The following is an 18304-nucleotide window of genomic DNA, read 5'->3' on the forward strand; positions in this document are numbered from 1 at the left end:
CTTTTTATTTGTTTTGTACTTGTTGTTTTAATTCTTATAACAATACATTTTAAATATCTGGTAAGGCAAATCTCTGCATACTAATTTTTCCTCTTCAAAATTGTCTTATTTATTACCGGATGTTAATTATTCTAATGTACTTTATACTCATGTTGATTTCTTTAAAAAAATTCATTTTGATTCTGGTTGAATTCATATACACACATAAACACACATTAGGGTTGCTATTGTGGGGATACTAAATCTTCCTGAGAAACATACAAACAAGACTCTAGTTTTTAGCAAGATTTATAGTGATATTAATATGTCCCCACTTTTTCTCATGTATTTTTCTCATGTATTTTGAATGAGATGTTTTTCTCACTTGTATCTGTAAATGAATGTTGTAAGTTGAGATGAAAGCTATTAGTTTTTGTATATTTATCTTAAGGACTTTCTAAGCTCTCTTATAAATTATAATTTAAAAAATGTAATATAGTCTACTGGGTTTTCTAGATATATAATCAAATGCCAGACATAGCTCTGAGATGTTGCAGGTTTGGCTTCAGAGCAACACAATAAAGAGAATATTGCAATAAAACCTGTCACACGAATTCTTTGGCTTCCTGGTGTATATAAAAGTTGTGTTTACACTATACTGTATTCTACTAACTATGCAATAATAGCATTTTGTCTAAAAATTAAACAATGTACATTTCTTAATTTATTAATGGCAACTGACTGATCACGGTGGTGGCTGCTGAAAGCTAGAGTGCCAAGTCTCAGAAGACAACTATGAAGTTTGCCTCATTAATTGACTCTTCCTTTCATGAAAGATTTCTCCGTAGCAGGTGAATGCTGATTGATAGTATTTTACCCACAGTAGAATCTTTCAAAATTGGATTCAGTTCTCTCAAACGCTATCAACTACGTTATCAACTAAGTTTATGTAATATTCTAACTCCTTTGTAAGCTTTCCAACAGTGTTCATAGCATTCTCACCAGGGGTAGATTTCCTCTCAAGAAACCCCTTTGCTCATCCATAAGAAGCAACTGCTTATCCATTCAAGTTTTATCATGAGATTGCAGCAATTTAATGCAGCACATCTTCAGACTCCACTTCTGATTCTAGTTATCTTGCTATTTTTATAACCTCTGCAGTTACTCCCTTGGAAATCTTGAACCCTCAGCGTCATCCATGAGGGTTGGAATCAACTTCTTTCAAGCCCCTATTTATGTGGATATTCTGACCTCCTCCCATGAATCATGAATTTTCTTAATGGCATCTAGAATGGGGAATCCTTTCCAGAAGGTTTTCAGTTTACTTTGCCTAGTTCCCGTGGAGGAATCACTATTGCAGATGTAGCCTTGTAAAACGTACTTCTTAAATAAAAAGACTTCAAAGTCAAAATTACTCCCCGATCCATGGGCTGCAGAATTCACGTTGTGTTAACAGGCACAACATTTATCTCCTTGCACATCTCCATCAGAGCGCTGGGTGACTAGGTGCACTGTCAATGAGCCCTAATATTTTTGAAAGGTAGATTTTTTCCTGAGCAGTAGGTGTCAACAGTGGGCTTAAAATATTTTTTTAAAACTGTGTTTTCAACAGATGTGCTATCATCTAGGCTCTACTATTCTATTTATAGTGCATAGTCAGAGTCAATCTAACATACCTCGTAGGGGCCTAGAATTTTTGGAATGGTTAGCCGCAATTTAAAGTCATCAGCTGCATTAACCCTTAACAAGAGAGTCAGACTGTTTTTCCTAAGTTTGAAGTCAGGCATTGACTTTTCCTCTCTAGATATGAAAGTCCTGGATGGCATCTTCCTCCAACAGAAAGCTGTTTTGTCAACGTGGAAAACCTGTTATTTAGTGTAGCCACCTTCTTCAATGATTTCAGCTAGGACTTCTGGAGAACTCACAGCAGCTTCTACATTAGCGCTGCCACTGCTTCTTGCACTTTTACATTGTAGAGACACATTTTTCTTAAACCTCGTGAACCAACTTTTCTTCCGAAGGTTACTCACTTCTCTCAGCCTTGCTAGGATTGAAGAGAGTTAGGGCCTTGTTCTGGATTAGGTTTGGCATAAAGAATGTTGTAGTGGGTTTGATCTTGTCTCCAGACCACTCAAATGTTCTTCATATCAGCATATCAGTGATAAAGCTGGTTCACTTCACTTTCTTATCATTTGTATGTTCACTGGAATTGCACTTTTAATTTCCTTTAAGAACTTTTTTGTTTTTTGTTCTTTTTGCATTCACAGTTACCAGTTCAGTGGATAAGGCCTAACTTTTAGCCTATCTCAGCCTTTTTGACATGCCTTCCTCACTGAGCTTAGTCGTTTCTAGTTTTTGATTTAAAGTGAGAGATATATGATTATTTATTTCACTTGAACACTTAGAGACCAGTGTGGGGTTATTAATTGGTCCAGTTTCAATATTATTGTGTCTCAGGTAATAGGGAGGTCTGTAGTGGGGGGGGGGGGGGAGAGAGAGAGAAAGAGAGAGAGAGAGAGAGAGAGAGAGAGAGAGAGAGAATGGCCAGTCAGTGGAGCAGTCAGAACAAACACATTGAATGAATTTTCAGTCTTATATGGGCGTGGTACATATTGCTCTAAAACAATTACACTAAAATGTCAAAGATTACTGATCACAGGTCACCACAATAGATGTAATAATGAGAAAATTTTAATATAGTGAGAATTACCAAAATGTGATGCAGAAATATAAAGTGAACATATACTGTTGGAAAAATGGCACCGATAGAATTGCTCTGCATATTCAGAGTTGCCACATAACTTCAATTTGTAAAAATCACAGTATCTGCAAAGCAAAAAATATCATTTTATCTCTTCTTTTTTCATGTTTATACTCATTTAATTTTCTTATTAGCTAAAGCTTATTGAGAAATAAGAGTGGAAATAGAGGGAATTCTCTCAAGTAAGACAAAAACTCAAAACTACAAAGTAAACTTGTTGGACTTCATAAATTTAAAACTTTTGTATAAGCAAATGATAAACTAGAAAAACATTTATAATAAAGATTAATATCCCAAATATTACCCTATTATGTGTAGAGTTCCTAAAACCATCATGAATATTCATGAGGATGGGAAATAACTGACACTCTTGTACAATGTACAAAGTTTTTCAATGTTTTCTAGAGAGTAATAGTAAATAATAGCAAGCACGTGTTTTGGAGAGTAAAACTTTAAAGTTGCTTTTCAAGTATTCTGTAATATCTGACCATCCTTGCCAACCAGAAATTCTTTTTTTAAAAATTCATATACTCTTTGACCAGAATTCTCATGAGTAAATTCTCTCCTATTGTGTAAGAATGTGTGTGAAGGGATATTTATCATTTTTTAGATTCATTAAATTTTGAATTTAATATTTAAAAATTTTATATTAACAAAAAATTAATAAAATTCCCTGGAAACTACCCAAATATCCATCAACAGGAAAATAGTTGAATCAATTATGATACATTTATACTAAGGAATATTATACAGCTACTTTTTAAAGTGTTCTATATATTGATCTGGAAGGATAGTTATGTAACAATGATAAGTGAAAAAAGTCAAAGTACAAAGTAATATGTACAGTATGAGCGCTTTTTGTAAAGAAAAAATTAATATATGTAAAATATGTACCTATGTTTTGTTTGTATCTTAGGCTATGTTATTTTTAATTTTTTAAAAACAATACTAGTTGAATAAAATGTAAACAGTAATAGTAATAATAATAATGACATTCCAAAGAACTGCAAAGTTGCTTTTCAAGTACTCTGTAATGCCTGACAGTCCTTGCCAACCAAAAATTCTTTTTTAAAAAAAATTGTGGTAGAACATTTGTAATGGAAAATTTACTACTTTATCTTTAAGTGTACAGGCTGAGTGGCATTAAGTACATTTACATTGTTGTGCAACTATCACCACTATTCATCTCTAGAAATTTTTTACTATTCCAAACAGAAATTCTGTACCCTTAAAATGGTAGCTACCCATCCTGCTCTCCCTCCCCTCAGCCCCCAGCAACCATCATTCTACTTTCTGTGTCTATGAATCTGACTACTCTGTACACCTCATCTAAGTGGAATCATATGAATTTGTCCTTTTATGTCTGGCTTATTTCGCCTAACAATGTTTTTGAAGTTTCTCTATGCTGTAGTATGTGTCAGAGCTATATTCCTTTTTATGGATGTTTATTTTATAGATGTATCATGTTTTCTTTATTCACCTCTCAGTGGACATTCAGGTTGTTTCTACCTTTTGGCTGTTATGAATAATGCTGCTATGAGCATGGGTGTACAAATGAGAAATTCTTGATTTAGCCTCTTAGTCTCCAAGGAAGTTAGCACTAACACATGGGAATGCTTTGGGACACAATTTTATATCCCATTTGTGTCTTCAATTCAGTATAAAGATGCAAAGTATTCCTGAATAACACTGCCTTAGCACCTAATGGTTACCAACAGCTTACCTTTGGTGGTTTTACATTTTTTGTCTTAAATAATAATATGTTTCTACAATTTTAAAAAGAAGTGACGTCATTGTCCTCACCCAAGTATTTTCTTCAGGGTGCACTAAGCTTTGGTCATATCTACCTAGCTGCAACTGAAACGAAGATTTGGAACCATCGGGTACTCTGATTAGTATAGATATAATTACCACAGTGGTCCGTTCTCCATCTCTATTGGGACTGAATCAATTTTGTTGTCCATCTGCATTGACTAAATAGCTGTGTATTACAGCAGCATGTAACTTTATACCGATAAATAGGCTAAGTTCAATGAGAATCAAAGTGGTATCTTGTAACAGTCTTATATCAACTGCAAAAATATAATTATAGAGCAAGGATTAATTTTCATTGAATAAGTCATATTATTATAAGCCTACTGACTGGATATCTTTAAGCAAGCCAAATGCATCAGCACCTGACATGTGTAGCGCATGTTTAGGGCTGTATTAACCTCAGACAGACTGCTCTAGCTCTGACACTCTTGAAATGAGATTAGTCAATAAATAAAGTTCCAATAATCTATGAATAAAGTAACTTTTTATTAATCTAGCTTTCAGATATGTTAAAGGGAGCTCATCTTTTAAAAGAACTTATTGAACAGATGACTACCATATGATCCAGCAATTCCTCTCCTAGATCTATATCCAAAAGAATTGAAAGCAAAGACTTGAATGGTGCTTATACACCCATGTTCATAGCAGCATTATTCCCAATAGCCAAAAGCTGGAAATAACCCAAGTGTCTGTCAATGGATGAATGGATAAACAAAATGTGATATATACATACAATGGAATATTATTCTGTTTTAAAAAGGAATGAAGCTAGGTGTGATGGCTCATGCCTGTAGTCCCAGCACTATGGGAGGCCGAGGTGGGAGGATCACTTGAGCTCAGGAGTTTGAGACCATCCTGGGCAACATAGTGAGACCTCATCTCTACTAAAATTAAAAAATTAGCAGGTATAGTGGCATGTATCTGTGGTCCCAGCTACTTAGGATGCTGAGACAGGAGGATTGCTTGAGCCCAGTAGGTCAAGGCTACAGTGAGCCATAATTATGCCACTGCCCTCCAGCCTGAGTGACAGAGTGAGACTTTGTCTCAAAATAAACAAAAAACAAAAATAAAAAGGAATGAAATTTTAATACCTGCTGCAACATGGTTGAAGCTTAAAAAACATTATGTTTAGCAAAATAAGCCAGACACAGAAAGAAAACGGTTGTATGATTCTACTTCTATGAGGTACGTAGGGAAGGCAAATTCACACAGACAGAGAGTTACAGTAGAAGTCACCAAGAGCTTGGGGGAGAGAGGAGAAAGGGAGGTTATTGTTTAATGGATGCAACGTTTTTGTTGGACATGATTTTTAAAAGCTTTAGGTATAGATGTGTGATGGTTACACAACACAGTGAAATGCCACTGAACTGTACACTTCAGAATGGTTAAAATGATATATATTGTTATATATGTTTTATCACAATTTTATAAAAGATCTGCCCTTTTTGTATAATGACAGTTGGTAAAAGAGATTGTATGTCTGAGATGGGTTGATTACTTTTGGTTTGCAGGCCGCCGGCTCTCAGATCGGGATGATGGTCAATTCCTTCACTAACGTCACTGTGGCCATGATCATTGCCTTCTCCTTTAGCTGGAAGCTGAGCCTGGTCATCTTGTGCTTCTTCCCCTTCTTGGCTTTATCAGGAGCTGCACAGACCAAGATGTTGACAGGATTTGCCTCTCGAGATAAGCAGGCCCTGGAGATGGTGGGACAGGTAATGTTGAAGTTCTGTTTTTCCCACTCCTCATGGCTGAGTAGCTGTCTGACAAACTTAAAAATGAATAGTATGAAGAGATTTAGGAAGCTGTCAGCCCACAGACAGGCGCACTTAAGAACTTTCTGCTACCCTTTGCATGTATGCCTGGCCCAAAGGCTGAGTCAATAAAGCTCCGAGGCTCTGCGTTGGAGCAGGCGTGGAGATATAGTGGGGTGAACAGAGGATGGCAGGTTCAGTTTCCTCTTGCATAGTGATTCGTTCCACATTCCACTTTGGTGTGCTCTCACTTGCAGGGGTGGATAGTTCAGTTTTCTGACTGTGAGACTTTTGCAATTTAATGGTTTCCCTGAGCCATGCTGTCCACACAAAGAGGAGCTATGATCGTTTTGATGACACATGTCTTTTCTCTTCACACTTTAGAGTCCCCAGGCTTGGGGCAAGTGTCTTTCCCAACTAGACTTATGAGATGCAGTTTAGGTTTTGGATACACTTAGGTTTTAGCTACACATTTTAAAGTGTGTTCTAATTAATATCTTGTCCTCAGCGGGGAAATGAGGGATGGTGGCATAAATGCTTATCAAGTATGAGAAATCACACAGGCTGGGCGTGGTGGCTCACGCCTGTAATCCCAGCACTTTGGGAGGCCGAGGCGGGTGGATCACAAGGTCAAGAGATGGAGACCATCCTGGTCAACATGGTGAAACCCCATCTCTACTAGAAATACAAAAAAAAAAATCAGCTGGGCACGGTGGTGCGTGCCTGTAATCCCAGCTACTCAGGAGGCTGAGGCAGGAGAATTGCCTGAACCCAGGAGGCGGCGGTTGCGGTGAGCCGAGATCGCGCCATTGCACTCCAGCCTGGGTAACAAGAGCGAAACTCCGTCTCAAAAAACAGAAACAACAACAACAAAAATAAAGAAAGAAATCACACATACATACACATACTCACTCTTTTAACAAATTCACAATAGCCTTGATTCTGTCTCTTTTAAAAGAGGGGATGTGAACTCTGCTCAAGTAGGCAGAAGCCAAAAGGACTTGTTACCTTAATGGAACAAAGAGGCCTACCTTCTGCCTTCTAAGGGTAGGACCCTAATTTAGAAAGAGTGAGATTACTTGCCCTAATGTGTGGGTTAGAACAAATATAAATTCATAGCATAGACTAAAAGATACAATTTCTACCTATTTTAAGTTATGTTAGAGGGTACAGATGGACACACAGAGTGGAATAATAGACAATAAAAACCACAAGGAGGGAGGGTGGGAGGGGGCAAGGGTTGAAAAGTGACCTACTGTGTATGAAATTCATTACTGGAGTGATGGGTACACTAAAAGCCCAGACGTCCCCACTACACAATATGTGCTTGTAAGAAATCTGCACTCATACCCCCTAAATATATACAAACTAAACATGTTCTAATGTTAAGGAAAAAAATTGTTGTTTTACCACTGGAGGTAGAAATACTCATTTTTCCTAAAACATAATTTGCAAATAAATTTAATTAGTTTTGTTTACCACTAACACTAAGTTCTATAATATTTGGCCAGATTAATTTTTTAAGAAAATATAATCTCATATTTTAAATATATATGATTAATCTTTTGTCTCAGTCGAAATTTAAAGATACCATTTTACACATTTCAAATGAATTAGCAAATAAGCTAAAAAGCTTTCAAAAATGGCTGTGTGTACCTTTATTTTCCTTCTCTCTTCCACTACAAATAGAGGCAACAAATCCATGCTGTGTTAGAATTCAGGGAAACTTGAATATAACTGAAAAATTGTCACGTGGTCCAGTAGGGTTGACCTCCAGCCACTTCTTTGTATTCCCAGATCATGCGTCCATCTCTGATTTGTGCCACCTTCTGCCATTTGCACCAACTAATCATGCAGCCATTGAAATGTCATGAAAGGCGTTATTTCTGCCCTTGTATTCCTAAGATTCTTTTTCAATCTTCAGATTACAAGTGAAGCCCTCAGTAACATCCGCACTGTTGCTGGAATTGGAAAGCAGAGGCGGTTCATTGAAGCACTTGAGAGGGAGCTGGAGAAGCCGCTCAAGACAGCTATTCAGAAAGCCAATGTTTATGGATTCTGCTTTGCCTTTTCCCAGAGCATTGTGTTTATTGCAAATTCTGCTTCCTACCGCTATGGGGGTTACTTAATCCCCAACGAGGGACTCCATTTCAGCTACGTGTTCAGGTGAGGAATATCAGCCCACAGAGAGAAAACATCAACACTCAGGGAAGGAATAGCCTGGTTCTATCAGTTAGCTTTTTTGCTGCTTAACAAACCATCCCAAGCTTGGCGTCTTACAATAGCTTGGGATGGTTTACAATTATTTCTCAAGCTTCTGTGGGTCATGGCGGTGGTTCTTCTGATCTGGGCTGACTCGGTCAGGCTTCTGTGTATACTTGTCTCCACATGGCCTAACAGGTGAGCTTCTTTTCTTCATATTATGGCCTCAGATTTCCAAGTGCCACAGAAGAGGGCAAGCTCCACTGTTCAAGTCCTTTTCAAGTCTCTCCACACAAAGAGTCCAAAGAAAATCATACTATCAAGCCCAGATTTAAGGAACAGAAAAAGGTAGAATCCACTTTTTGATGAGAGGAGGAAAAAAGTCATATTGCAAAGGGATGCATGATAGTGTGAATGAATGTGATCATTGTTTCTAAACAATCTGCCATACATGTTAATGCTGAGAAAATCTGGAGGCCTTGGCTAAGATGCTTCACAGAGAACTGTTTTATTTGAACTCTACTCCTCTCTTGCAAAGAGGGCACGGTCCCAGCTGACTCCTCCTAGGCAGAGACAGCGTAGGCCATACAGGTGAATGATGTTCCATTTGTGTAGCCAAATCCTGCTTTTCAAATAAGATTAGCTTTGAGTCCAATTTCTCACATTTCCAGAGGTGAAAGCCTGAGGGTGTCAGGGTACTGGGAAACGATGCACACATGTATATGGTGGACAGTAGTGAGTAAGGGTGGAGATGGTCCGAGACAGGTTTGGAGGGCATTAGGAAACGTGATCCTATAGGGATCTGTTCTTGGGTTTCCTTCTCTAGCCATGAGTCCTGCCTTCTCACCTGATGTCTCTTTTGGCACTTCTCTCCCACTCCACCATACCCATCCAGCCTAGGAAATCTCTTATTTCTAAATCTTTGCATATTTTTACTAACCTAAATTAGAAAACACAAACCGCTGGCTTGTTTTTATTTAGTTTATATTATGGTTTTAAGAGAACTTTTTGCCAACATGTAAAAATCTGGGACTACAGGCAGGGTGCAGTGGTACACGCCTGTAATCCCAGCACTTTGGGAGGCTGAGGCGGGCAGATCACTTGAGGTCAGGAGTTTGAGATCAGCCTGGCCAACATGACAAAACCTCATCTCTACAAAAATAGAAAAATTAGCTGGGTATGGTGGTGTACGCCTGTAATACTAGCTACTAGGGAGGCTGAGACAGGAAAACCACTTGAACCCAGGAGGCAGAGGTTGCAGTGAGCCAAGACCATGCCACTGCACTCCAGCCTGGGTGACAGAGTGAGACTCCATCTCAAAAACAAAACAAAACAAAAAACAAATCTGGGATTACAGAAAACTCCCAATTTCTGGCTTCATTTTAAAAATTGGAAGGTCATCTTCCACCATTTTTCATTTAATTTCAAGTGTTTTTCACTCCCTTAGGCTTTAAACTGGGATCCTAGAGATGTTCCAGGATTTGCAGTTCTGGCCTCAAACAATTCCTGCTTATGAACCAAGCAGTGTGACCCACAAAGACACATCCGTTATTCGTTTCCCCATCCCAGGCAGACCCTCTGTGCATGGCAGTGCAAGTGAACAGCTTTGGGGGCTACTACTCACATCATAGTCTGTATAGCAACGAAGTAATCTCTCATCATATTTATCATTCATTTATTCCTTCACTCACTCTTTCACTAATTAAGTACATGTAGAATATAGTTAGAGGCTAAGACAAGTAGAAGGAGACAGGCGATTGCATCTGTCTTGCTCTCTGAATAATAAATTATATACATACCTGGCACAGAATTGATGCTTATATTACCAATTATCTTTTATATACCTATCATAGATTCAAAAAAAAGTTAGCATTATAGAAAAACCAGCTCAATCTGGTGATCTTTCAAGCCTGCTTTCTTTTAAAGAAAGTTTTTCAGAAGTCTTTTTCCCCCCCAAACAATTTTCTTAAAAGACGCTATTGTGGTTGAATAAAGGTTTGGAGGTCTGCTCTCTCCCATCGTGCTTGTTCAGTCCTCTTCTAAGCCCTTTTTCATAGAACACAGTTTGAAAACTGCTAATCTCTTAAAGGCCACCCTCTCCATTCCCAGACAAGTCTGAAGTGACTTGCTTAAGGCTATGTGGTCCTTTCCTAGCAGAACCAGGGCTAGAGCCCCAAACTTCTGCCTCCCAGCCCATCACACCAACCACACCTCCCCTGTCTCTGCCTGTGTGTCTGTCTGGTTGCAGGGTGATCTCTGCAGTTGTACTGAGTGCAACAGCTCTTGGGAGAGCCTCCTCTTACACCCCAAGTTATGCCAAAGCTAAAATATCAGCGGCACGCTTTTTTCAACTCCTGGACCGACAACCGCCAATCAGTGTATACAATAGTGCAGGTGAAAAATGGGTAAGTATTGATGAGGGGTAGGGGTGTGTGTGTGTGTGTGTGTGTGTGTGTGTGTGTGTGCAGGATAGCCATTAGGGATGGCCATACAATACCACTTAGCTTTTTAATTCTTGCTTTATATGGCTGCATTCATATGTACTCAGAGTGGATAGACAGATTTGTAAATACAAAGGAATAAAGTAAATTAGCATCAAAAATTATTCCTAAAGCTGGCATTTGAACAAGGCAATGACATTCAATGAATGCTAAATTCTGTGTAATATAAAATACGCTTAGTTCCTGAATGAATGAAGCCAGTTGTCCTTTGAGATCTACCTAACCACTGTGTTTTCTATTGATGTTCTGATACGGAATGCAGAAAAATCAATTCTTCCTGTCCAATCACATGGATTTAATTCATGTTCATCTTGATTCAAATTTTAGCTTATGTGGATATCCAGAAAATTAATTCAGTCTCAACAAAATATCTGTTCTTCTCGTTGATAGATAGGTATTTTTAAATCTTCTCTACCTATTTTTTTGAAAAATTTAATATATTCAAGAAAGCAAAAGCAAATAGACACTCGTAAAGCTAAGTTAAATTCTGAAATCTTTCTAAATTGGTAAAATTTCTCCTTCAGTTCAGTAACAGTAAGGTTTCTGTCGTCTATTAAATGTCTATCTACTTCTAGAGTTTATAAGTTAGAGAGTTTTAAGCACATCAAAGTACAATAGAAGTATTCACCTTTGCAGTACAGACCTCAGGTAACTTTTTCTCTAGGTCATTTTAAGTGTAATATTATTATTTTGAGTAGTTTGGGGAACAAAGCTATAGGGTTTGGACAGTTACTGGCTTCTGTGATATAATATCTTTCAGCTATTCTATTCTATTCAGAATGTCAAGAATGGATGGCAAGAAAATCTCCATAGGTTAGACTGGGAAGAGAGGGAGTGATATGTCTTTAATTTTATTGCCCAAGCCTCCCTTTATACTATACCTCCCAGAATAGGGAATGGGATATCCTTTTATTAAGTTGCTGTCTTTATACTTTGTACTTTGGCAGCATGGTTTGAAGATATCTCAAGCAGGGATTTTAAACTCAGAGTTAGGTACGTTTTAATATTCTAGGCTCCAGTAAGAGCATCTCTAATTTTGATTCTCCCATCCCCAGGACAACTTCCAGGGGAAGATTGACTTTGTTGACTGTAAATTTACATATCCTTCTCGACCTGACATGCAAGTTCTGAATGGTCTCTCAGTGTCGATTAGTCCAGGGCAGACACTGGCGTTTGTTGGGAGCAGTGGATGTGGGAAAAGCACCAGCATTCAGCTGTTGGAACGTTTCTATGATCCTGATCAAGGGAAGGTGGTAAGCCACACAATCTTTTTGAGAATTCTCCTTTCTGCAGAATATTTCAAACCCCTAAAAGTGGGCTTCTAGTTTCTGCTTTCCCAGACTCACTTTAAAATGCTTGCCTAAGGCACTTACCCCATGCATATTTTCCAGTCCCAGTGGTTTGCTGCTTCACCTGATTCTACCTCATAATTTCTAATGTCAGATTTTCCCCAGTTCCAGATGGCCTGCTGACCAGTTCGGCAAAGAAAACTGGGCACACTGCAAAGCTGGAGATGAGTGTATTTAATAGAAGCCTTCGCTTACATGCAAATGGAGCAGAAAGTGCAGACTAATCAGGAAACTAATGACCAGGAATGGAAAAAGCGGGGGTGATAAGGGAAATAATGATAAATGAACAAGAAAGGAGACTTAGCATGAAAAGATCTAAGACAATCCTTGTTCAAGAAGCTGAAGTCTAAATAATACAATGAACTTAAATTGAAAGCCATAAACCTTTGGCAAGGATATTTGAAATTTCAGTCAATAGCTTTGGTACTTATTTTTCATAACATTTCTTTCTCTTTTCTGTCCTTTTTTTCTTTCTTTAAAAGTGATATATGCAGAAGGTCACAAAATCAAATAATAAAGGTTTATAATAAAAAGCCACCCCCCTGCTTTATGCTTACACTCCCCCACGCCACATTTCTCTGCTCAAAGGCAACTATTTTGACCACTTGATGTTTTTTGATCTCCCATTGATTACTTTTATATCTTTAAATAGTATGCTCATGCTATTTTAAGATTTAACAAATTTAGACTCTCTGTGATTTATTCTCAAGAGATATAAATCTACTTACTCTCACCACTCCTTCCTTTTACCTACCTCCTCCCAAATAGTTATATCATTTTTTCAGGCCTTCCATTTATAATTTTATAAACTTCTGATCTGCTTCCGCTGCTCTTCCACCACCTGTAGATAGTTCCTCTTTAATTCTCACCTTCTAAAATAAAAATGTTAGCAATCCTACCTTTATTTTCACCTCGTACTCCCTTCTTTCACCTCTCAAGTTCTATCTGCACTTTTATCAGGAATTCAAAGCACATTCTGTTTATAGCGTTATCTTTCCTGCTTTCACTCTCGGTTGATTCTAAAAGTTGAAAATCAACTGACAGCTTTCTTAATGATTATGTTAATATTGTTTATCCCACAGTAACATAGTGAGGTACAGTGCATGATATTTTTTTCTTGATTATTTTTCTGAAAGGCTTTCTTTTTTCTTGCATTTTTTGTCTTTATGGAAATCTTTGTGCTCTTCTAATGTCTCTATCCGGCCACCTATCCCCTCATGTCTATTACTTGCAGCCTTTGCCTGTTGAGTCTCCTGTGAGTTCTCTGCAATATCTTCTTGGATTAGATCCATTATTTTGTAGTTCCCATGCCTTCCTTTTTCATAGTTTTCACACTCTTGTTGGAGTTCATCCACGAGCAGTTTTCTAAGAAATAGTTCAGAGATATGGGTCTGAAAATGTTTTATTTTGCTCCATACTTGATTCGTGGTTTAATCCTAATACTTTGAAAGTGGTCTTTCTGATTTTCCTGAATACTATAATCTTTAGTGTAATGAGGACAGATAATGTTATGAAGAGAAATGCTGAGAAAAACTTGAAAGAGGCAACTAAAGATTTCCTTGCATAAAGCAAAGCAAGGAAACAAGCAAATAGACATTGACAGAATCCAGGAAGTTATAAAAATAAGGACCAAGCATTGATTACCTGTAATTTATAATCCCTTCTATTATTAGGTTGAGGTATAAAGATTTTAATTTGTTTGAAAGTATTTGGTAACTAAGGAATCTAGAAAGCCCATTGTAAGCAGAGGTATAATCCCAGTAAGACAGAAGATTCGGTTTTCCAAAATGAGCTCTGTCATGCCTACAGCCATCATAGACTGTGAACTATGCAAGATACGGGTACTGGAATCCCTCAGATTTTACTTCCAACATTAACATGTATATTAAGTCTATTTCTCTGAATATGCCCATTGAATGTTCTAGTCACAGGTAGAAAGCAAGGCCAATAAGGAAATCATTATGACTTCTTACATTTCATAGGCACAGTCTATTTTGTTATATTATTATAAAATGTTTCTACAAACATTTTAATGATGAAACCTATCTATCACTTTTTATAATTTTTTTTTCAAAGTCCTCTTTGCCCTTAAGGAAGCTACCGAAAACAGGCATTCAATATTTTCAACATTAGTTGGATACCTGTGAGGTTCCTGTTACTGCATTAGGCCCTGTGGGAGATTCTAAGAAACATGAAGCATGTCATCTGTCTCCCAGGAGCTTACTATGTAGCACATTTAGAAGAATGAGCAAACAGCCCCAGTGTTTAATTATTAAATATGGTTTGCATTAAATGCTATGAAAAATAAGTAGAGCAATATAAGCCAGGGCTAATTGTTATTGAGAAATGCCTTATATTTTTTCTAATAAGTGTTTGCTTTTTCCATTAGTTAGAAATTATCTTAAATATAATCTGTTCATAACATTTATCACAATTTTTTTCTGAAATAATAGGGCCAAATACTTTATAGTAGTATGTTAGACATATACTGTACCTTTAACATTCTAGGACTCTTTAGTAAACCAGCTCATGTGGTAGATATTCAACACCTGGACTTAACTGCCTAACTAGATTGTGAATTCCTAGGAAACAGATTATATTTTCTTTATGTAGCAGACATGCTAAGGATGGTGCTTTGTGGAAGGCAGTTCAAATATATGTTTGTTGATTGACCAAGTGAATAAATGTATTCCTTTTTACTTGGTTTTGTTAGTTATCCAGAGATAACTGCATTAGTAAAATCAAGAAAACAGGTTTGACCTTTGTATTGCCCAATAGCTTCACAGAGAAAAATCCTTTCCATAACTCATAAGTCTCAAAATAGGGCAATCCTGTAGATTGTAGAGAGTGTGCTGCATCAAAATAAGGGAAAGTTGTTTCTTACCTGAATACCTGAGCATCTTTCTCATTTGTTTTATCCATGGAGCCAGAGTTGAGGAAATAAATGTGATCATAGTCTGATCAGTGTTAACATGGACACCACTCCTGATAGACGTTACATCCAGAGGTCAAAGGCAACATAGTTAATCTGTAATTTTAGCCTTAGGATTGTTATCTGTTAAGCAAATCAAATGTCCTGCCTAACACCTAATGCTAGAATATGAACTGTCCTCACTGCTGGAATTCTAAAACTGAATGACTTGTCATCTCCTCTATTGGCAGATGATAGATGGGCATGACAGTAAAAAAGTAAATGTTCAGTTCCTCCGCTCGAACATTGGAATTGTTTCCCAGGAACCAGTCTTGTTTGCCTGTAGCATAATGGACAATATCAAGTATGGAGACAACACCAAAGAAATTCCCATGGAAAGAGTCATAGCAGCTGCAAAACAGGCTCAGCTGCATGACTTTGTCATGTCACTCCCAGAGGTGAGTAAAAGTCAGAGCCACTCCCTATGGGGACAAGGATGGGGAGATGTAGAAGGGCCAGAGTGGACAGGTTGAGCATCCCTAATCTGAAAATCCCAAATCAAAAATGTTCCAAAATTCAAAGACTTTTGAGTGCCAACATGATTCCACAGGTGGAAAATTTCACACCTGACTTCATGTGGTGGGGTCACAGTCAAAATGCAGTCAAAACTTTGTTTCTTGTACAAAATTATTTAAAATATTATAGGAATTTGCTTTTGGGCGATGTGTATGCAGTGGATAGGAAACATGAATTTTGTGGTTAAACTTGAGTCCTGCCCCAAGATATCTCCTTATATGCAGTTATTCCAAAATCTGAAACACTCCTGGTCCCAAGCATTTCTGATAAGAAATATTCAATCTGAATATTTCTCAAGAAGGTCAAAGGCTACATAATTTATCTCCCAGTGCCCCCAGACTGTCTTAGTTTTTTAAGTAAAATAAATATTCTACATCAACGTACTCTTTAATTTTGGAAAGTATTGTATTGCCCAATGCAATGGATGCTATTTCTGTTTATTTATTTTTTTTTTTTGTACATTGAGCTTTAGTTGGCATACTGGGGAAAGCCTGAAATTTGGAGCTGACCCGGGCTTGAATCCAAGCTTTGACACTTACTAGCTTTGTAACTTTGGGACAATTATCCTTTCTGAGATTGTCTGTTCCATCTGCAAAGTGCAAGAAAATAATGTTAAAATGAAAAACAAACCACACACAAAGAACGCTGCTGCTGTTTTTACTGCCATCATCATTATTTCATTACTTGGCAGTGTGTACCATGTATGGTGGGTACCTTGCATCTGCCTTGGTGTCTCTCACTTTCCCAGAGTCAAGTCCAGATTTTGCACAATATTTACTGCATTTTTCCATCTACCAAAAGTCCCTCTTTGTTTTGATCACAAGAAAAATTAAAACATGGAAACCTTAACCTTCTCTACTTACTTTTAAAAAATATTCCTGGGAAAATTGTTTTTCATTAAAAGTGATTATGTTTATAAATTTTATGGTGTTTGTGGAGGGCTTTTTGTTTGCTCTTTTCACAAAGTCTCCTAAGTGTTAGGCTCTTGCTCTGGTTCTTACCTGGTAGCCCAACCTATAAGCACATGGAAATTACTATTTGCTGCATCCAGAGCTCCAAAGCAAAGCTGGTGTGTTTCCTGGAAGATTCATTTATCCCACAAACCCTTACTGAGTACCTACTCATTTTGGGTAAAGCACTGGCATGGAGCTGGTTTACAACATTGTCCTCATACAGACTTGCCTATGGAACCCTTCTCTGAGCAGTTTGTCTCCACAAAGACAACATAGGTTTTCGTGGGTCTCACCTGGCTTAGTGGAGCATTCATCAGGAGGCAAGGGAAGCAGAGGTAGGAAACGGCTCCTGTTGTGGAAGGCAGGGAAGAGCGGTGGTCAAGGCAAGGACTCAGAAAACAGACAGATTCACTTTCACCTGGATTCAGATTTCACTTTCACTGCTTGTTACTCGTCCTCCCACCTTTTGTTTGCCTAAGTTTTGTAATCTGAAACATAGGGTGGGTATGGTTTCTGTGAATATTATATGATAACCTAACTAGAACAATTAGCACAATACCTCTATGTGCTAATAGAGGTAAACACTTCGATGCATGTTTACTAATTTTTATTCAGGCATGTAGGGTATGAGTGATTTTTCTTCCTCATTTTATCTAAAACTCACAATAAATATGTGCAGTAAGTGTTAATGCTGCACCTTTCAGATGACTGTGCAGCTCAAACAAATTTAAATAATTTGTTCAGGAACACAAGCTAGTAAGCAGCAGAGTGGAGCTTCTAACCAAGGCCTGTGTTCCAGAATGCCACCTCCCTAATACAGCAACGGACCAGAAGATATTGTAAAAGACATTTCCATTCTTGGGATTAGTCCATCTTGGAAGGATTTTTCCAGATAGGAGTCTAGAATCAGAGAGTCTCAAATCAAGGAGGGTCTCATATATGGACTCTTACCTGGAAACCGGGAGAAGGAGATTGAAAATATAAACCTAAAAGAAATGCAGAAATGAGGAATAAAATCCCCTTGCGTCCCACACCAAAAGTCACAAATTCCACATTTTTCTTACATTCCTAAGTGGATTTGACATCCTATAGGAGGACTCACTCACTATTCCCTAGTTCCACAAACAAATAATTTAAATGACAGAGGAGACCTTGACATGAGCTCTGTACAGTACAGGAGCAATAACTGTTTCTATTTCTCAAACTTACCATACCTTTTCAGAAATATGAAACTAATGTTGGGTCCCAGGGGTCTCAACTCTCTAGAGGGGAGAAACAGCGCATTGCTATTGCTCGGGCCATTGTACGAGATCCTAAAATCTTGCTACTCGACGAAGCCACTTCTGCCTTAGACACAGAAAGTGAAAAGGTAAGTATTGATTTTCTAAAGTTTTAGATCATTATAAATGAGTCTTTTGCTGTAAAATCTGTGCTTATAAAATGGCACCAGTTTCAATTTTCTGATTTATTAACAGTAAAAATTGGCAATACATTGTAAAACCA

General features: G+C 37.7%; 1 protein-coding gene across 6 annotated transcripts in view; it reads left to right on the forward strand.

Annotated features, from left to right (window-relative positions):
• ABCB11 (ATP binding cassette subfamily B member 11) overlaps positions 1-18304 on the forward strand; it is a 115121-nt gene that overhangs the window by 86105 nt on the left and 10712 nt on the right. For 5 of the 6 annotated variants that reach the window (XR_013518892.1, XM_035304612.3, XM_008998757.5 and 2 more), the window contains 6 exons: positions 6067-6270; positions 8234-8475; positions 10760-10916; positions 12068-12265; positions 15524-15730; positions 18024-18170. Coding sequence is in view for 5 of the 6 variants with exons in the window: in XM_035304612.3 (XP_035160503.1) it covers positions 6067-6270; positions 8234-8475; positions 10760-10916; positions 12068-12265; positions 15524-15730; positions 18024-18170 (1155 nt within the window). In the remaining variant the exon portion in view is untranslated. The other variant, XM_078327449.1, reaches the window with a different exon arrangement.

This window comes from Callithrix jacchus, chromosome 6 (assembly GCF_049354715.1).
Source record: "Callithrix jacchus isolate 240 chromosome 6, calJac240_pri, whole genome shotgun sequence".
Lineage (NCBI taxonomy): Eukaryota > Metazoa > Chordata > Mammalia > Primates > Cebidae > Callithrix > Callithrix jacchus.